Raw genomic sequence first — 19,336 nt, 5'->3', positions numbered from 1 at the left:
TGCCTGCCTGCGTGCTTAGACCAACACGGCTGCAACCAACACCCCTGACTTGGGTCACAGAAGCCCGTGACTTCAGTCCTTGGCATGCCAGGACTTCCACAGGCTCACTGACTCGGGTCCATGGAACAGCCTCATGGATTTAGGTCCATGAGTAGAAATAGCAGCTGAGTAACTTCTCCCTAATCTCCTGCCAGCAAGCCTCAAAGAAAGACCACCACTGAGGTAGCTCAGCCTTCATAATATAACAACCAACTTGCAGGCTGGTCTCAGTGCCAAATATACCATTCTGTGCCAAAAATACCACTCAGTGGTGCTGTTCTGGAACTAAGACAACCATCCATTAGGAACTGGACTAAGACCAATACACAATAAATAATGTATTAAGATATCTGTCTCCAGATTTAAAAGGATTGGGCAATGATCACTATTCTATCATGAATGCCCAAAACAACCAGTTTAGCTGACCCATTAGTGACTTGTAGTTTTTTATTCCAAACAATTACCACAATCTCCTCCAAATTCAAATCTAAAGCTAGTATTTTTCTGAGAGATTAAAAAAAAAAATTCCTCCAAAGCAGTTAAGATATTTGTGCACTGCTGTATGCAGGTGATTAAAAATAAAACTGTTCCCAGGTTTAAAAGTTTGCATGCCAATTTCCAACCCACACTGAATGCTTGAAGTAGAATTATAAACCCATAAAAACCTGGAGTTAAAAAAAGGGACGTTGACAGGCATTTTATCGGTGTTAGTGAGTGCTTTTCTAATTGCTGCCCATGTGAAAGAGCACTTCTGTAATAGTTACTACTGAACCACCTAGGCAAGTGCAAAGTCAGGTTTCATAGCCTTATTTCCTTTTAAAATATTGCTTTTAATCACAATATATACTGAAAACATCAATAAAACTGTATTGCATTAGTACCTACTGAACAAAACCAAGGTTCTGTATATGTACACAGCAGGAGATAGTCCCTTCCTGGAGGACCATACAATTTAAATGGCCAAGGGTGCAAGGTTTGTTATGTTCATCTCTCAGATGATGAACAGAGGTGCAGAGAGATCAAGGGCATAGACAGAAATAACATGTATAGTGCTTTAAGCAACTTTATAGTGCTATAAAAATAATGTGGACAGATGACATGCAATGTTCTAGGTCTACAAATTGGCCCAAGCCATACAAGAACGACTCTGGATGAATTATTATTCTGACGGGCTTCACAATGATGCTTTAGCTGGGAGGCAATTGTACATCTGTACACTACCGAAGTGCTACAAATTAAACCCCCTAAAAAAAAAAAAGCTGAGTTTGAGGCACTTTATATGTCCATCTCTCCATACCGCTAGGTAGTTTGGTCAAGATCACTCAGGAAGTCTGTTGTAGAGCCAAGAATCAGTCTCCTGCAGCTTAATCCAGTGACAAGCATAAGACCAAGCATAAGACCTTTCTTCCTCTCTTGATCAAAACCTCGAGAAATCCTTCCAAGCTATCTCTGTATGCCTGGAGTTCTGTTTATAATCATCACCAATGTAGTATGAAGAGCTATGACATACTGTTCAATATATTCAGGATTTAAAAATTGCCACACTCCAGTTCTAGCAGATTATAATAAAGACTGCACAAAAATGGACTTACCAGTGCAGCTTATTTTTATTACAAATTTATTATTTAAAAAGCATACTGAATGCTATTTTAATTCTTTAAATTCCGTTAAAATAATGAGAAATATTGGGCGGCTCAGCTGGAGTGAGTGAAGTAATGTGAAAAACACCAAGACTAGAGCTGTCAAAAGTGCTGCTAGGTAGTACCTGAAGCTGTCAGGAAGGCATCCGTGGAAATTAGCCTTAAAAGGGCCTCATTCTATTATTAAGAACTTTCTTGCCACTAGTCTTCCCTCCCCGCCTCCCCGCAGTTTCCTCATACACTTTGCATATTCCATTTTACATGTTTAAATTAAAAAAAAAAGAAGTCAATGTAAATGTCTTTTAAATTGACACTATCACAAGACATTGAGGTCCCCATGAATAAGTTACTGCACTCTGACATTTGGAAGTCATCAAATGAGACAGTATAATGTCAGCTTGATATTTTTCACCCTATGAAAATATCAGCTTCATGTCAAAGATCTAAATTCCATCTTAATGTAATAATTTTTCTTGTATTCACAGACCAGTGAAAATGCTAAATATTTAAATTTGAAATGAACTTCTTCAGTTACAGCCTGGCCTTCATATTCTATTATTATTAAATTGGAAGTCAAGATCTGTGTTCCCCTTTTTAAAAAAATCTTCAAATATTGTGATGTTTGATAGAATAACATTAGCTGCACTCACTTCTCCAAATGGATGCTTTCCTAGCAACACATGGGAAATAAGTTCAACATTTCTCAGCTCTTCTGAGTCAGTCTGTTTTAAATAGCTTTGGCATCCTGTCATAATTTGATTTAACTCCAATGATGCCAATATCTTCCACTTTACCTGACACAGCAAACACAATACACGCTTCAATCTATAAATACCTAAAACTTTGTCAAGACGCTAATATCCCCACAGTTCTTAAAGAAGTACAGTCAGACATATGCTCTCCTTTCACTGTGATTATCCACCCTAGCAAATTATAGGCTGCACCATTACTCACTAGCATTTATATATAAAAAATATAAAGGCAATTAACACTGCTGCCAAACTTCCTGCTACCAAACTTCAAGACCCATTGCGAGCCCTGTGTGCTGGATCTTCTCACTTCAAGAGAAAGAAGAATATCTTCTTGTGCAATACATAGTTTAACAATAAGAAGGACATCAGCTTTTTATTCTGCACAACAATAAATGTCCTTTACTGGGCATTCTGTGGACAAACAAGTGGATCCAAAACAGTAGTACCATCCATCACAATAATTATTTTTTCTTTCTGATAAACTCATACATGAAAAGCTTTACATGCACACATTGACTCTTTGAGATCAATAAATCTATTCACTTCTGTAAAGTTACTTACATGTGTAAGTATTTGCTGGATCTATTTAAATTGTGGGACTTTATGTGTTAATAAGAACACCCTTGCTATATTGACATTCTGAAATATTATGAAAATATGACTAAAGTGACTTAAACAGGTTATCCATTGATCTGATGCAAAAAATTTGTATAAAGATCTTATGTCATTTGTTACTGGGACAAAGCTGGAAAACATATGGTAAACACATACGGTATTTGTAGCCTTAGCTGAAATAAGAAACCACAAGTCACCCAATTCATGCGTGCTAGGAATATATCACTTGAGATTTCCATGCTGAAGCTCAACAAGTTTGGAAGGGCCTATTTTGCATCTTCAAATTAGATGTCATAACAGCAATCACTAGTAAGTTTCTCTATTGAGTTACAGATCGAAAAGCAAGTACATTAGGGGGTACCCTTGACAATCCTTGAGGTCCCTTCTAACCCTACGATTCTACCTCAGAAGTGGGCAAAATACGGCCCACCAGGCCATTCTGTCTGGCCCACAGAGCCCCTAAAAATGTAGTAAATTAATATTTATTTGCTCCTGGCTGCCTCTCAAAGATGACAGGAGATGGGGGCAGTAGGACCCAGGGGAAACCAGCAGGACTGAGCAGCCCAGCCCAGCCCAGCCCAGCCCTAGCCACTTCCCTGCCTGCGCACTGCTCCAGCACCACCTGGCTCCCGGCTGCATCCACTGAAGCATGGGGCCATGTCAGTACCCTGGGGTTGGGGGGTGTAGGGAGGGACTTGTGTGTGTGTGTGTGTGTGTGTGTGTGTGTGTGTGTTCATAGGGTGAGTCCCACACACCCCACCATATACATGCACCCACAGCCCTCCTTGCACTGCCATACATGCAGACTCCCACACCCACATGCCCTCACATACCCCAGCTACCCTCCCCCACACACAGCCTCCCACAAGCCCCATACCCACCCACACCCCATGTATCCACACACACACCCGCATGCTCCTACACCCCATATGGCTTATATTTGAGAAAGCTCAGGTATTCTAATTTGTCCCTCCATTTTTGTACAGTCTGATGGATTGTTAGTAAATCTGAACGGATTCAGCTGTCACTTTTATAAGAGTACCTGGGATCATTCCTAACAGTTGAGGATCAAATACTTTTCATGGCATACTTTTAAAGGAACTGAGTACAGAAAGTGATTTGATATCCAACCCAAGCCCTAAACCTAGTGCTTTATTTTAACATTGCCAAGAATACTAGTATTTAGTCAATTCACTGTAAAAAATCTGGTATTTAAAATGGAAACTACTTGACAAGACTTTTCTGACTGCAATTTATCTTGTATAGAATAACACTGAATAGCAAATAGCCCATAATATTTCCTTTGAATGGAGGCAGAACTACACGGTGAAGTTGTTTGCTAGAAATCTCTTGAAACCTGCTAGTGTTTTAGTTTAAAAAAGTGTATGTGGATGTAAAGAAAGATAGGGAAGGGAAGGAGATAAACACACAAGCACAGCTAGTATTATAGTTCTGAGAATACAACCCAGTATTTTCTGCTCTTATTTCTGTAACCAAATACCTGAAGGCCCTTACTAATTTTAATTCTCTCTCTCCTTGCAGTATATGGAGACAAAGGATCAAGAGCTTCTATTTTAGAAAGTATCTGATGCTATTTAGCAGGTCAAGGGGAATAAAACACATATGAACTAAAATAAGAGATACTGAATTGTAGTAGTGTGCAAGGTGATTCCTATATACTACATTGGTACCTCACTTGATTATTTGTATTGTGCTGGTTCCTAAAGGCCCTAATCTGAAAGCAGGGCCCCACTATGCTAGGCACTGATGGCCACATAGTAAAAAAATAGTCCTTGTCCCAGGAAGATTACAAGGAAATGAGGGTAAAGGTGGAAAAACAACAATAACCAATAATGATCAGCTTGACTATATCAATAGTTGTAGAATTCCAGATTTCCAGCTTCTGTCCTGGACACACAAAAAGACAAGAAATGGAATTAATTAGTCAGTAAATTTAACGACTCACCTAGGAACTATTTAAGAGTCCTTTCATAATCAATTCCATCTGGTGAAAATTTGCCATCAAACACCCTGAGAGGTGGCCAAGGCCTCTTACCACACTCCCCACAGGGACTTCCTCACTAATACCAGTCTTCTCCTTCAAATAGTCTCTCTAATGTGGAGACTTGTTGATCACCATGTTCCATCCTTTAATCATCACGAAGCTGTAAAACATCCATAGTCTTTTGGATACCGTTCTATCTCGCATTCAACCTATTTGACCTTCTTCCTCCATTTCCTGGTTTCCCTTGTATTTACCTGATATTAAAAGTGCTAACATAGAATTATTTGGTGATTTTGGACTATATATCTGAAGACAGATGTTCTTTTATCTAGAACTTCAAATAGCCGTGCTCAAGGATGTAAACTAGTGGTTTTCAACCCTTTTAGGCTCAAGGTACCCCTCCAAAACTATTCAGAATTTAGCAGCACCCCAACTAATCTATTAAAAATATTATAAGTATAAATATATTATTAATTCCATTACTTGATTACATCATTATATTATATTCACCCTCTCAGGGAACATCCTGGCTTGGAGTGTGCTCCATGCCTTGTCAAGTATATGTTTGCTCCCAGTGCAGCAGTGGGCTCTCCCCAAGCAGCTCTAGGTCCCTGGTGGGAATCAGGAACTACTGGGTCAAGTTCTGCTCGCAGTTACCCCAGGACAATCCACCCTGAATTTAGCCTGTATGGTACAGAGTATGGGGACACTTGGCTGGCAGGGATCAGATGCCAAGCTGGCAAGCACGCTGCTTTCTGCTGTAGCTCTTCCTGGTTGCTCCTGAAAACTTAGGTACATAGGGCAATTTTATCCCATGGCAGCCTGGAGACAGATGTAACTGCCGCTAGGTAGAACCGTGAGCCACTGGTAGGGGATGCGTGGGAGTGCACGTGCCCCCTGACAGGGCTGGTACCACCCCCAATGGCCAAAACTGATGCTGTTGGTAAGGCTGATGCCCCCCAACAGGGCTGCTGCCATTGGTGGCTTCTACGGGTGCCCCACCCCACCAGATGCAGGAGGCACCAGTCACTCATGGGTAGAACAGTCCAGACATCTTGGGTTTCCAGGAGGCACAGCGGAGCCAAGCTTGGAAGAGCTGCAACAGAAGCATTATGTCCGTCTGCATAATGTACTAAAGGAAGCCTTTCTGCTGTAATTGCTTCTCACTTCGGCTCCATCCAAGGTGTTTCCTGAAAACCAGGGCATGCAGGACACTTTCACCCTGCAGCAGCAGCAAACCTGACAAGTTCTCACAGCACCTCAGGGTCCCATTTCTCCTGAAAGCCTATGGTCTCCCTAGTATAAGTCCACTGTCCTCTTGAGTACCTGTGAGAAGGAATGTGCTAACACTTATCCCCAGAACTTGCAGAAGCACAAAGCAATGTCAACTATAGGTCATTCAAGTTAACTGCAAGATATTTTAGGGACAAGTCTGCTAGGCTTCTGTTATCTCTGGCCACCTACCGGCAAGAGGAGCAGCAGTGGAGCTGGGAAGGGTTGTCTGTGTAGAGACAATCAGGATTGCTTCAAATAAGTCTGTTTACAGCCTAGGGCAGGGGTGGGCAAAATGTGGCCCAGGGGGTGGATGCGGCCCGCCAGGCTGTTCCATCTGGCCTGCGGGACCCCTAAAAAATTTAGAAAGTTAATATTTATCTGCCCCTGGCTGCCTATCATGCGGCCGTTGATGGCTTGCCAAAACTCAGTAAGTGGCCCTCCGCCCAAAATAATTGCCCGCCCCTGGCCTAAGGTCATTCTTCTCAGCATCTCTTCCTTTGTGATTTTGGGGATCTAAAAAAAATTTTCAAGTGTCCTCTAATGCCAAATTCCAGTGCTCTGGGTTGTCTCTCAGCAGTGCTTTAAAAGAGTTCAGCTTTCATAAACTTATAGGAGGGTCAGGCATAGATAACATTTTAGGACCTTTCTACCACGCAGAAACTTGTGCAAGATGGAGAATGAAAGTTTCACCATAGCAGTCTTCCTTTTTTACATTCCATCCAGCGTTATCCAAGTCTTTAAGCATACACCCTCGTACTTTGTTCTGTAATGGCCAAGTGGTGGAACAAATGTTGCTGTCCTTGTACTGTATTGAGTTAGCTTAGTGTCACAGTGTTAGCTTTCTTAAGATTTATTGTCACTGCATAATTCCTACTGGTATTGTTGAAGGCATTAAGCATATTGTGAAGTTCTGGTCCTGTGAAAGCTATTAAATGAGATTTATAGCATATTTTATGTTGTTGACAGAATTTAGATTACAAATACGGCACAGAGGCTTCCTTGTTATAGCCTCTGCATACATCTTGAATGGTTGCTGAAATACAATGCATCCTCACTGTACACCTTTCTTAATGTTACAGGACTGAGATGTTTCATAGTCCTAGAAGAAGCTTTTTATTAACTGGAAATCTTTTATTTGCTGGAATCATTATTATAGAAATATATAAGCAGATTAGAGCTAACCAAAAATCTCCTTAAAAAAGAAAAGTCAAGATTGTAAAGTTTAACTATTCCTTGGTACTTCAAATGCATACCTGCATAATAGTCTGACAGAACTGCTTCCTTTCTGCATAACTCCAGATGGAAAACAAAGGGACTTCCATCAGTTATCATCTCAGAATACTGATGCATTTTTGGGTCACTCAATGATTTTCAACACCACTTGAAGGGTCAGGCTAATCAAACTATAATCAGTGATTCTCAGCCTGGTGTCACAGCACTATGCAGTGTCTTAAGATCCTTTCAAGGGTGACATGTGATGTCAGCACTGTTACATGTGCAAATCCAATTTAAAAGACAAATCTGTAAATTTCAAATAGAAATCCATAGTGGTAAAAACTTTCTGACCTGTTGTGCAGGTTTGTTTGCAACATAAAAGTTGCTCTCTTTTTCCATAGTTTTTGTTCGTTTTTGGCTAAGAGCTGGAATTTTCCAAGGCCTACCTCAAGTCTAAAAAGGATGAGTACCACTGCATTAGCATGTTGAGAGGTTAAGCAGTACACTGCAGTCCACTGCAGTCCAGGTTTAAAGCACCTCTAAGCATAAGCCACGGGCTTTGCTGTATGGATGATGGAAGGGAGATGGAGGCCAATGCCCAGGTAACAGCCCAGATGAATTGTGCAGTGTAAACATAACCTAAGAATGCCCTGAAAATATCCTGTACATACTTGAAAAAATCCTAACAGATGAAGTAAAAGAAATATTTGGTATTTTTTTTAATTATTCCTTCACACTTTTACCTTCTCCAAAATAGCAAAACATTTGTGCAGCACAATTTGTCCTACAAAACACTATGATGTTAACTTCTCCAGACCCTCAAAGTGTGGATCCAGTTGCTCGGCAAAAACATTTCCATCTTTTTTAAAAAGTTTCCTTACTGAATCAAAGTGTTACTGACAAAGCACAGCTCAGGTACCCAAATTGCTCCCATCATTCTAAGTTTCTGTTGCCTCAACTGTCAGTCTGTGAAGTGGGAAATGTGGGGTGCTTGTACACGTGATGAGGGTTTAGCCCACAGGGTTTTATTCTATGCCCCCTAAATTGATATGGTGGGTTTTTAATTGAAACCTGCCATTAGATCAGGCCGGGTGCTGCCTTCAAGCTGGGGCAGCACCCAACCCACTAGCAGTCCACCCGGGCGGCCCCAGGGGGTGCCGCCGCTGCGAAGGGAAGGACCAGGGCCTCCTTGCAGCTCAGGGGCTGCTTGGCCTGCTGGCAGTTTGCCCCCTAGCCACAGGCAGGCTCCGCCAAAAGAGGACTGGGGCCCTTGCCACTTCTGCCATCAGCAGGTGCCTGCTGAAGGCAAAAGTGGCAAGGGGCCCGATCCTTTTTTTTTTCTGCGAAGCCTGCCTGCCTCTCCCACAGGCAGGGGGTGAGCTACTGGTGGGCTGAGTGGCCCCTGAGCTGCAGGGGGCCCTGGGTCCTTCCCTGCAGTGGTGGCACCCCTTGGATGGGCTGCTAGTGGGCTGGGGGCTGCCCCAGCTTAGAGACAGCACCTGGACTGATCTAACTCTTCCCTGACCCTGAGCCCCAGCCCACTAGTAGCCTGCCTGCGGGGCACCGCTGCTGCGGAAGGAAGGACCACAGCTCCCCACAACTCAAGGGCCACACGACTCCCTGGCAACTTGTTCCTGCAGCTGCGGGAGAGGTGGGCAGACTCCATTTAAAAAGATAAATAAATAAAAGGATTGGGCCCCTCACTGTTTCCTGAAGACAAAAGCAGCGAGGAGCCTGATCCTTTTTTTCTGTGAAGCCTGCCTGCCTCTCCTGCAGCTGAGGGTGTGAGCTGACAGCTGCATCGTTGCAGTTTCCAAAACTGCAAACTAAATTACATCCAGATGTAGTTTTGTTTGCAATAATGCAAGTCATTTTAAACCCCCAAGTCTTACACTCTGATGCCCTTAAGCCACACAAAGTGATGTTTCTGTCACGTGTACATGCTAATGGCATCACATGTATAAGTGCCTGTGGATTTTAAGTCAGACGGAGGAAAGCAAATTCTCTATTACCTGGATATTATATAAGATGGGCAGCAGGTGCACCCCACTAGCACCAGGCTACATTTTAGAAAACTGAAAGGACTGAGCCATGTTTTCTAAGACCTAAGGAGGATTACAGGCTGTGAATCTCAAATGTATAAAGGTATCTGCCCATTGCTTTAAATTCCAGGGAGGGGTGACGTTTTAGATATATGAAGCCTACAAAATTTGGAACTCAATTGTAGGGACAAACACCTTATTATCGGCACATAACAATTCCTTTTGTTTGTTAAATTGACTAAACATTTCTAAGCATCTAATTTTTGTTCAAAAGGATTTAATTCTAGCAGAACGTGGATTTTTTTTTTCTTTAAAGCATAGACTGAGGGTCTGACCTAAAAATCTAAGGGCTCTGGAAATTGGTTTGCTGTGGATTGTAGCAAGATTTCAGATATCTGCACTTCCTTCACATCTCCTGGCACTTCAGTAAGAAAATAAATCCAAGACTGAGATACCTCGACACATGACTTCTTCAACATCTATTAAAACAGCTGGCTAATACTGAGTAGACTCCTCATTTCTTCCCAGTTTCTCTCAATGAATATGTAGAGTGTACTATTCAAAAGATATAGCTTTTCATTTACATGCAAAATAACTAACCTGATAAATTGTGCAAATGAGGGATCATTTCACTGTGTTAAACCAGAGAAAGCTCATCACTGACACTACCAGTTTGGCTCAAAAAACTAGAAAAATATTATAATAGCCAAGTAAACAAAACAAAAAACAGGTCTATTTATTAAAACAAAAGGGAAAATTCAAATAACATTTTGTAAGCAGCAGCAACACAGCAAAGAACAAACCTGATCCTATGCATATAAGACGGGGCATACTAGAAGACAAATAACTCAAAGCAAGTGTGCATCTTGTTTGGGTTCTTTACCAAAGACTATTTTAGTAATGAGCCACCCATCAAAATTACAGTCAGTGGGGGTAAACTAGTTCTTTTGAAATTCCTGATACATAATTTAAGCACTGTTAATTTTTCTGTGATTTTGCATAAGAAATAAGGAGTGTATGTATCCCAAATTATCAACACTGATTTTGCAAGGAACACCACATAAACACCAGGTATTTCTGACTAATAATACAGTAAAACCTCATGAATCCAGATCTCAGAAATCCAGCACTGGAGTTGCTACTCAAGAACTAGTCCCCGCTCCCCCCCCCCCCCCAGACGTGGACGGGAAAGCTTGCATGTGGCTGCTGCCACTATTATTAACCACCCTGCACCGCACACAGAGGCTCTGAGACTGCCTGCTACTACCCCCCTCCCCAACTCTGCCAGTCACTCCATGACTGGCCGCTGCTCAGATTTCAAAAATCCGGCATTTTCAGCTATCCAGCAAGTGTTCGGTCCCAAGCATGCCAGATTCATGAGGTTATACTGTATGGGGCCAGTAACCTTTCAAACATCAGACACAGGATGCCATACTTATCCTCCTATTAACTGTGTCGCACACTAGTGATTCACTGAGCTTATTTTTGTTCAAAATGGATTCCAGTTCAGATTGGTGTGGAATACAGTTATTCTGAACAGGAATGAGTAAAGAAAGAAGTAGCTCCTTTTCAAAAGATATCAGGCCACAATTTACTTATAATATTCAATACAGTTTGGAAATCTCTGAAGTGAACTCTTATGTTACTACCTTCAAACTTGAAGCTTCGTCGAGTCAGTTGCTCCTAAGGTAGAATCATAGAAAAGAATGCCTACAAGAGACTTCAGGAGGCCATCTAGTCCAACCCTCCTGCTCAAGACAGGATCAGCCCCATCTAAAATCATTCCAGGCAAGATGGGTTGATGATCCCAAAAGCAGCTTCCTGTATAAATTTGATTACAGACTCCTTCAGCCAAGTTAAAATTAGTGTTCATCTGTTCATACTGGACTTTTTTTTTTAAGGATTTAGTGAAGAAAATTCTTACTAAGCAGGTTATAATGGGGTTAGTGAGGAAACCAAATGACATGAGTGCTATGCAGGGATCAATCACTCACAAGAGCAGGGCATGCCAAAAAATACTTAAAGCTTATAGCTAGCTCCTGATGCCTATAACCCTTAAGTTTTGGGAGCACTGAATTACAAAACTATTACAAATCCTGCTGCCTTTTGGACAACATGCAAGCTTGTCCAGATATTTAAAACATATGCAATAATTATTTCCTAACACATAGAAATAAGTCAATCAAGTTAGAAGCTTATCATTTGCTTTTCATCAGGCTAAATTTTTAACAGTATATATAGGGATTATCTACCACACCTGCAAAACACTTCAAAATGCAAGATGTGAGAATTGAATGTTGTAGTGCAAGCTGAACATGTCAGATTATTTTTTCTCTTTAAATGAAGGCATCACATTCTCTCTACAAAAAGCTTAATTCTGCCCTTGACTGTAGCTAAAGAAGACAAGTACTTTTAAACATCCTGAAAGAAATATCTATTAACCTCCTTTTTAGAATACAAAATACTTAAATGCTATAGGGTTTTTTTTAATTAAATAGAGTAGATATGAGCAAAACTGAGAAAATGTAGATTTGAAGAAATAAAATGCCAGCATATGACAACACAGAACCTTAAATAAAACAAGAGTAATTGCTTGCTGTAATCATTTAGCTAGATTGTTTTATTTCACCCACCATGAGGAGAATCTGAGTTCTGTTTATAATAACCAGCTAAAAGCATTTACAAAACACCTTGCAGTAGTGCCCAGAGACCCCAATCAGGGTCAAGGCCTCAATGTGCTTGCGTAGGGCTTGATTAATTAATTTTGCCTTATAGCTTTAAATCAACCATAAAGCACACATTAGGATTTTCCACCTCACTTTCCAAAATGACTTCATAAATAGCTTTGAAAACCTTGAGCATTTGCAGAAAATTCTTTGTGATAATTCTTCTGTTCTTTTCTAAGGAAACTAGGAGCACCAAAATTTGACCAGATGAAAAAAGACACATACCTTATTCTTTACTTAAAGACAGCATGAAGTACCAGTTCATAAGAAAAAGACATGTCATCCCCCTGCCTCCCAATGAGGAAGGATAATGTTGGCAAATTAAGGTAAGTATAGCCACTAAGAACTTTATTTAAAGTTCCACTCTCTTCTCCTCTTCAGTTTAAGCAAATACAGTTTTAGGTGTTGATTACATAGTATGTAGCTAGTTATGAAGTCCAGCGCCACCAAGCTACCTTCATCCTGTCCCACATAGCAGAGATGGAATCAAATGCAGGACGGACATCCAAGATGGTGAACTGATAGTCCTTATCTACTTCTCCACCATCATAATAATCAATAACGTATCTGACTTCTTTTCCACAACGATCAACTATCCAATCATGTCTGTCAAAAGGAAGTTCATATCTAAAATGAAAGACAGACAATGTAGTTAACTTGTTAAATGAAATCAAGATTATGAACTTTATAAACATGTAGCAAAGAAAATCAGACACCACAATTTATGACAATACATATAAAAACATGATTGCTTCTGTCCATTTTCAGGTATGGTATTTCAGCATGCATAAAAACATATTTATGGCCTTTACACGTACCCCATCCATGAACGTATTCTGGCTCTTGGTGAATACTCCTTAGCTTTACCACCAAATCGAATCAATGTTGGTCCACATGGACATTCCCTAAATATATTTTAGCAAACACGATTAAAATGGTACTTTTATGTTAAGACTGGTAAGTTACAATTTAAACAAGATAAAACAGTATTAAGAACTTTACTAATATACAAATATGTTAAAAATAGAGCTTAGGAAAAAATGTAATTCTTCCAACACTATAAGAAACCAACTTTAAAAAAAAAAAAAAATATGTAAAAAAAAAAACAAACAGATTTACAAGCCAGTGATAAGCTCTCTCAGAAAAAGCAAAGGTTGTATTTTAGCATGCTTTAAAAGTTTATCAATATCTCCCACTAGGAAGGAAGCCATAAGATTATTAATGTAAGTATTTATATGTAATTTCCACTTTGAAGTCAGCTGAGTCTCAACACTCAAGCTGCTGGATCATCTAAAATCTTTGTTCCTAGCAAAGGGATTTTAGTACCAAAGAGCATTCTAAAAAAAAAGACAGCATGTCCAAAATAAATAGATCTCAAGGTCCTATACTACAGAAATTCTGACCAAGTCTGGCAGTGTAATAACTCATTCAGGTCCAATTTAACCAAGTCTGCCAAATGTACCTGGACAAACTTCCCAAATATTTCCATATAAGCAAACAATACAAAACATCCATACCATGACAAATCCAATTTAATAAAAGATATTGCTACACACTACTGCAAGTTTTAGGCCATTTTTTAGGAAAACTGGAAATCATTCCAACGTTTAAAGACTCAGCATAGTATTAGCTTAAAACAAAGGCTTTTTATTTTTGATCTCAAACATACTTACACGACATGAAGAGCTTCCCACTTTAAAATCTCTTTCCAAGCTTGCTCATTATTTTGATTGTGAATCTTAATAATATTAGTCATATCTTCAGGAGAGATGTCATCTTTTTTCCACCTCCACCTAAAAAAAAGAATACCATTTTGGAAATTTTTTCAAACAGCGGAGTTTAACTTTATCACTTTCCTCCATCAGTGATTTTGACAAGCATAAAATTCAGGAGATTTGGGATCACATAGCAAGTTTGTATCAGAGCCAGAATTAGAACTCAGCTAATTCCTAGTTCCCTGCTCCCTACTTAGGCTTCTTGACAACCATATTAACTTTGTGTAAAACTACAGGGTCCTTAAAGATGTGCTTGTTCACATCACATTCTAATTAGAATGTGTCAGAGCAGACTCAATTAATCACATCCAGACTCAATTAATCAAGTCTGCTCCACAGTCTACTTAGAATGCTCCAACATTGCCTCACCATCACATGTAAGGCCCCAAGCATTTCAAAATGGCCGTGGAGGCACTTTATCTAAACCTTGGCAAATGAGCTTTAGATAATGCATCCAACGGACATTTTGAAATGTGCAGGGGCTTAACCCAAGTGACGGTGAGCCGCTCTTTAATTAAAGTAGCTGTCCGGGACCTGCTCTAATTAAAAAGACCCCCCCAATCCCAAGCATGTGTAGAAGCAGCCATAATTACCAAACGTTACCACAGTAGAAACCCACAGACGTCAGTTAAGTTAGTCAAAATGCTTGTGCCAAATCAGAGTATTACAATTTGCTGACAGATGTACAGTTATTTTACCTTTCACAAAGGAATTTTTGAAATGTGTGTAGGGAGCAGCCCAGATTCACTTTTAATGCACAGAAAATCCTATATCTAGTACCTTAAAGGTACATGTAGAAATTCCTCCAATTCCCAGATCCTGCTAACATTTATACCCCCATTTTTAAACGCGAGTAAATATTAGGGGTGTGCAAAGCAGGCAGTATTCAATTTGGATTCGGCCCAATTCAGGGGACAGTGATTCAATTTGCTGATTTGGATCTCTGTCCCAATTTGATTCAGCTGAATCTGACGATTCGATTATGATTCAGAGAATCAGCTATTTGGCCATAAAAACAGCTTTATACACTTTTTCTACTTATCTAGAGGTACCAGGCGCAGCTCATGAACGCTGAAATGGTGGAGCGGATGGAGCGTTCCATGGGAATGCAGGGGAGGTCTCATGTGTGCTCAGCGGTAGACCCAGAAGTGGCCTGGAAATAGTTCTGGTCCACCTTTGGGTCCACTGCCAAGTGCGTGGGGGACACCCTCTACAGTTCAGCAATTGGCTGCAGGGGGACCCTAGGTGTCCCTCCAGACCCAGGAGGCACCAGTCCCTGAGCCGGGGCATGAGGGGGTCCCCTGTGCGCTCTGCAGCAGACCCAGGACACCCCCCCCGGGATGCTCCAGCCACCCCACCAACTCAGTATTCACGAGCCGTGCCTGGTACCTCGGGGTACGTAGGGAAAACATATAAAACTGTGTCTATGGCCGAATCATTGAATCTCTCCGAATTGATTCGGAGTGATTAACGGGTCCCCTGATTCGATTCGGCTGCTGAATCGGGCCGAATCTCCTCTGAATAGGATCAGTGACCAAAGCTTCACACAGCCCTAGTAAACATGTGTGCAAGGGTTCATAGGATCAGGGTTGCCATATCAAGATGAATATTACAAATTGATTACATTTTAACTAGTTTTGAAATGTAATACTACAGCAACTATTATATTTTAACATCAATTGCTTTGAAAATAAATCAATTTAAGAATGACAGCCCAAATATGAAAATCTTTCATACAAATAAATATTAAGTGGCAAATCAGACAATATTCATTAGTTCTTAAATATTTTTAGGCCATAAGAAACATGCTATGCATTTAGGGCTTGTCTATATTAGGATGTGGGCTGTTCTTTTTTGCCCTTTTTTTTTTTTTTAAACAGAAATCCTACTGTTGCTAAAACCATTTTAGTTTTCATGTTGTTATTAGTACAACTGGCAGCTTAGCAGTGCTAAGCTTCTTGCAAGAACAAACATTTTTAACAGTTTTATTTTTAAACGGTTAGTATAGGTCTAATCGAGTTCCAGGCAACCATGCAGAACTTGTCTGCCTTGGGGTCCCTATATTACAAAGATCAATCCAGTAGATTGGTGTTTGAAATGGTAAGGTAACTTTACCTCTAAAGTAAACATGATCTTTGAAACCAGTTTATTAAGAGGACAGATTTTTAAAAAGCCATTTGTCTCTCCAAGTAAGTCAACTGCTTACTAGTTGAAGCCAACTAGTCCCTTAATAAACTGCTACAATATCAGTGAACTTTGGTGAATCATTCTAGAGTCTTCAGGATACCCTGGATACTATTAGGGGAAGTCCCAGTTACTTACCCTTTCTTAAGCATAGCATTCCAAAACATTTGCTCTGAAGGATAAACCCATTTTTTTTCAGAGTATGCTCTAGGAATGGTAGACTCTTCTCTGACAGTTGACAGTGGAAATGGTTGATCTGGGGATGGCACCTGATTAGGAGGTGGCATCTAAACAACAAAAATAATCACTTATTTTAATATAATAATATAATACAAACATTTTAATATCATATCAGTATCTGGAAGGGTCAACGTATAGGTAAGTAGTTACTACAGAGAAATTGAAAAGCATGTCAAAGGTCCTACAGGAATAGTTGGCTTGCTTTTGGAGGTGGTATTTCTTGTTCATGCTTGACTAAAGATTGCCACAAGCCTTTTTTCCCCTGTTGTAACCCAAAGCTCCACAGTGCATTTTTTCTTTAAGTCGAAAAAGGCTTAAGATCGCCTGCTTCAGAGACGTCTTCAGAAAGAGAACTCATTGTTCCAACTCCCACAATGCTCACATCATCATTTTCATGGTCAGACTTCAGAAGAAAAGAGATCTTAAAAAGACTAAACCAAAGTTACCATATTTCTGGGGTCTATATCATCTGTTGTTTGAGATGAACTAGATTTAACAGGACACGCCACATATTCATACGCGTGTTCTTGATGTGCAGGAACAACGTTTTGGTTTTCAGCTCCCTGGTCAGATGATTTTACGTGCACTGCACAACCTGAAATAGAGAAGATATTAAATGATGCACTACAACAAAATACAATTTATAAAATGTAACTTTATGGGAAGAGTCAAAGCACGATACATGGTAGATATGCAGTCAACTCTCTCAGCCCTGAGCCCTCACTGTATACATTTACTTCCATCCACTTAGAAACAAATCAGTAAGTTTTTCCATATGCTTGTAGCTCCAACAAGTGTCTTGAATTTAAATCAGTAATTAAAAAATGTATATCTTTTCATATATTACTTGATAATTCTTACAATGACAACATCCTTAGTTTTCATCTTAGTAAAACACCACTCTCTCCTCAAATGCACTTAAAAAATCTGCCTTCGTTTTTTGCATCTATATTAATACAAATTTTATATTTCACTTAGTCACCAAAGTCTAGAAATGCAAAAAACTAAGGTTTGACGTGCAACTGATCTGCACATATGTAACATTTTTCTACTCCTATTTTCATTTAACTGTGCAGTCTAACACAGTAATATATGGCATAACATTATAAAACTGCAAGTTTGGCAACATAAGAAATAGAACTTTTGATGTATATCATATTGCACTGTTGTTGAAGAGAGAATTCCGAATCATGGCACTAGCATGAAATGGCTTGGACTATGAAGACTTTCAGTGACAAGCTCAGCCCTTTTTACCTTTATGAACGCGACTATTTGCAAGTTGCATCTTGAAAGAGGCAGTTTTCCATATGACCACTACTTATCTGCTGATAAGGAACCTCCCATCCTTGACAAACACCTTTTGGAACACATTTGCAAGGTTCAGTTCGGGTTCACTTCAGTCGTGTGCATAGTTACCTTCCATTTTTTTCTGATGCATTGGACATTCTGAAGGTGGAGATGCTGTTTGATGTTCAGATACATTGGGTGACTGAACTGCAAGGGATGGAGATGACGCTGACAAACCCATAGCAACTTTTATTTTTAGATCAAATTTGCTGGGAAAAATTGCACATCTAGAATACAAAGTCATAGTTAGCACTACCGAAACAATCATAACCAAAAAACCCCCACATTTTGCATCAAAAATTATTACACAGAAATGAGAACACAGGCATGGAAGAGTGAGTGTATTAAAAAAAAAAAGTCAACAGACCAGAGGCTGCAGTACTTCTACCTGTGGAAGCTTTTCCAGAGCAGGTTAGACTCACAGGATGTTTACAGATATGCTCCAGGAGTACAGGGTGCACTTTAATTAAATGGCTCTGAGAGTTGCTCTAATTAAAGCACCTGGAGGCTTCACGTTTCAGTGTCCCCGGCCTGAAAAATGGCAGCAAAGGCGCTTTAACTAAAGCTTGTCAAATGAGCTTTAGGTAAAGCATCTCTGCCGTCATTTTTCAGCATGGGGATGCTGATACACGTGCATCTTCTCCGACCTCGCTGCATGTGTATAGGTGCCCGTACTCTTCTAGGATGGTTTAGTTAGGGATGACCCTGCCTTGAGCAGAGGGATGGACTGGATGACCTTCTAAGGTCCCTTCCAGCCCCACTCTGCTATGACTCTGTACCTCTCAAATCTGCCAAGATACAAAGTTAATGGCATATTCCTGAAGCACGAGAAAAAGTATCCATCTCACGCTTAGCTGCAGTGTGAGAAGCTGTTCAGGGCTGATCTAGAGCAGTGAAGAGCAATTGAAACGATGCAGGTGGGGCAGCGCATCATCACATTAACACCACGCACATTTTTCTCCACTTAAAAATAAACCAGCAGCTTTGCTAAGAGGCCAGGGCACTACGGCTGCGCAGCTCGGCTGAAGACTGAAGCAGAAACAGGCACAACTTCACCAGGAGGAGCTAGAAACTACCCGAGGGCAGCGGGGAGGGGAGGGGAGGGGAGGGCCGGGCCGGGAGTAGGGGAGAGGAGAGAGGCCCCCGCACCCGTGGGACGCAGCGCTCAGGAGAGCGGCGGCAGATGACAACGAGCGAGAGACTCTCCCTCAGCACGCCTGACTCGGATCTGCGGGGGGCCCGCCTGCTCAGCATCAAGGTCATGGCCTAAGAAGGCCCCGCCCGGCTGCGAGCAGCCCAACGCGGGCCGCGCACTTCACACCCCTCCCCCTCCCCCTTCCCGCCGCCCCACGCACCTGCCCGCGCGCACCCACCGCGGAGGAAAATAACCCCCGCCGGCCTCTCGCGAGGCTTGATAGGCTCCCGCGTCATTGCTGGCCGTCTGCGGCTGCGCCGCTGGGGAGTGGGCGGAGCCACGGGGC

The 19,336-nt window shown here is 41.0% G+C and overlaps 1 protein-coding gene across 3 annotated transcripts; it reads right to left on the bottom strand.

Annotated features, from left to right (window-relative positions):
* Nucleotides 1-10,294: 10,294 nt before the first annotated feature.
* On the bottom strand, nucleotides 10,295-19,329 carry LOC102575147 (holocytochrome c-type synthase). 3 transcript variants are annotated; one of them, XM_006266547.4, is made up of 7 exons: nucleotides 19,229-19,329; nucleotides 17,925-18,082; nucleotides 16,955-17,103; nucleotides 16,407-16,555; nucleotides 13,983-14,102; nucleotides 13,128-13,214; nucleotides 10,295-12,936 (listed from the first exon to the last, which is right to left on the bottom strand). In XM_006266547.4, the coding sequence occupies exons 2-7, from the start codon at nucleotides 18,034-18,036 to the stop codon at nucleotides 12,738-12,740; spliced, it is 816 nt and encodes a 271-aa protein (XP_006266609.1). In that variant the 5' UTR covers nucleotides 18,037-18,082; nucleotides 19,229-19,329; the 3' UTR covers nucleotides 10,295-12,737. The 3 variants fall into 3 exon arrangements, with proteins under 3 accessions (XP_006266609.1, XP_014455257.1, XP_019334684.1); XM_014599771.3 differs by having other exon boundaries at nucleotides 19,211-19,316; XM_019479139.2 differs by lacking the exon at nucleotides 19,229-19,329 and adding an exon at nucleotides 19,005-19,139.
* Nucleotides 19,330-19,336: the final 7 nt, after the last annotated feature.

This window comes from Alligator mississippiensis, chromosome 5, assembly GCF_030867095.1.
Source record: "Alligator mississippiensis isolate rAllMis1 chromosome 5, rAllMis1, whole genome shotgun sequence".
In the NCBI taxonomy this organism is placed as follows: domain Eukaryota; kingdom Metazoa; phylum Chordata; order Crocodylia; family Alligatoridae; genus Alligator; species Alligator mississippiensis.
The sequence above is the reverse complement of the archived record's forward strand: the minus strand, read 5'-3'. Positions and strand labels throughout refer to the sequence as shown.

Coding starts and splice junctions, on each gene's coding strand:
- LOC102575147 (XM_006266547.4), bottom strand. CDS start 18,036: ATGGGTTTGTCAGCGTCATCTCCATCCCTTGCAGTTCAGTCACCCAAT. Junction 13,215..13,982: donor TGGGAAGCTCTTCATGTCGT/GTAAGTATGTTT, acceptor AAATATATTTAG/GGAATGTCCATGTGGACCAA. Junction 12,937..13,127: donor AGAATACGTTCATGGATGGG/GTACGTGTAAAG, acceptor CTTTCATTTTAG/ATATGAACTTCCTTTTGACA.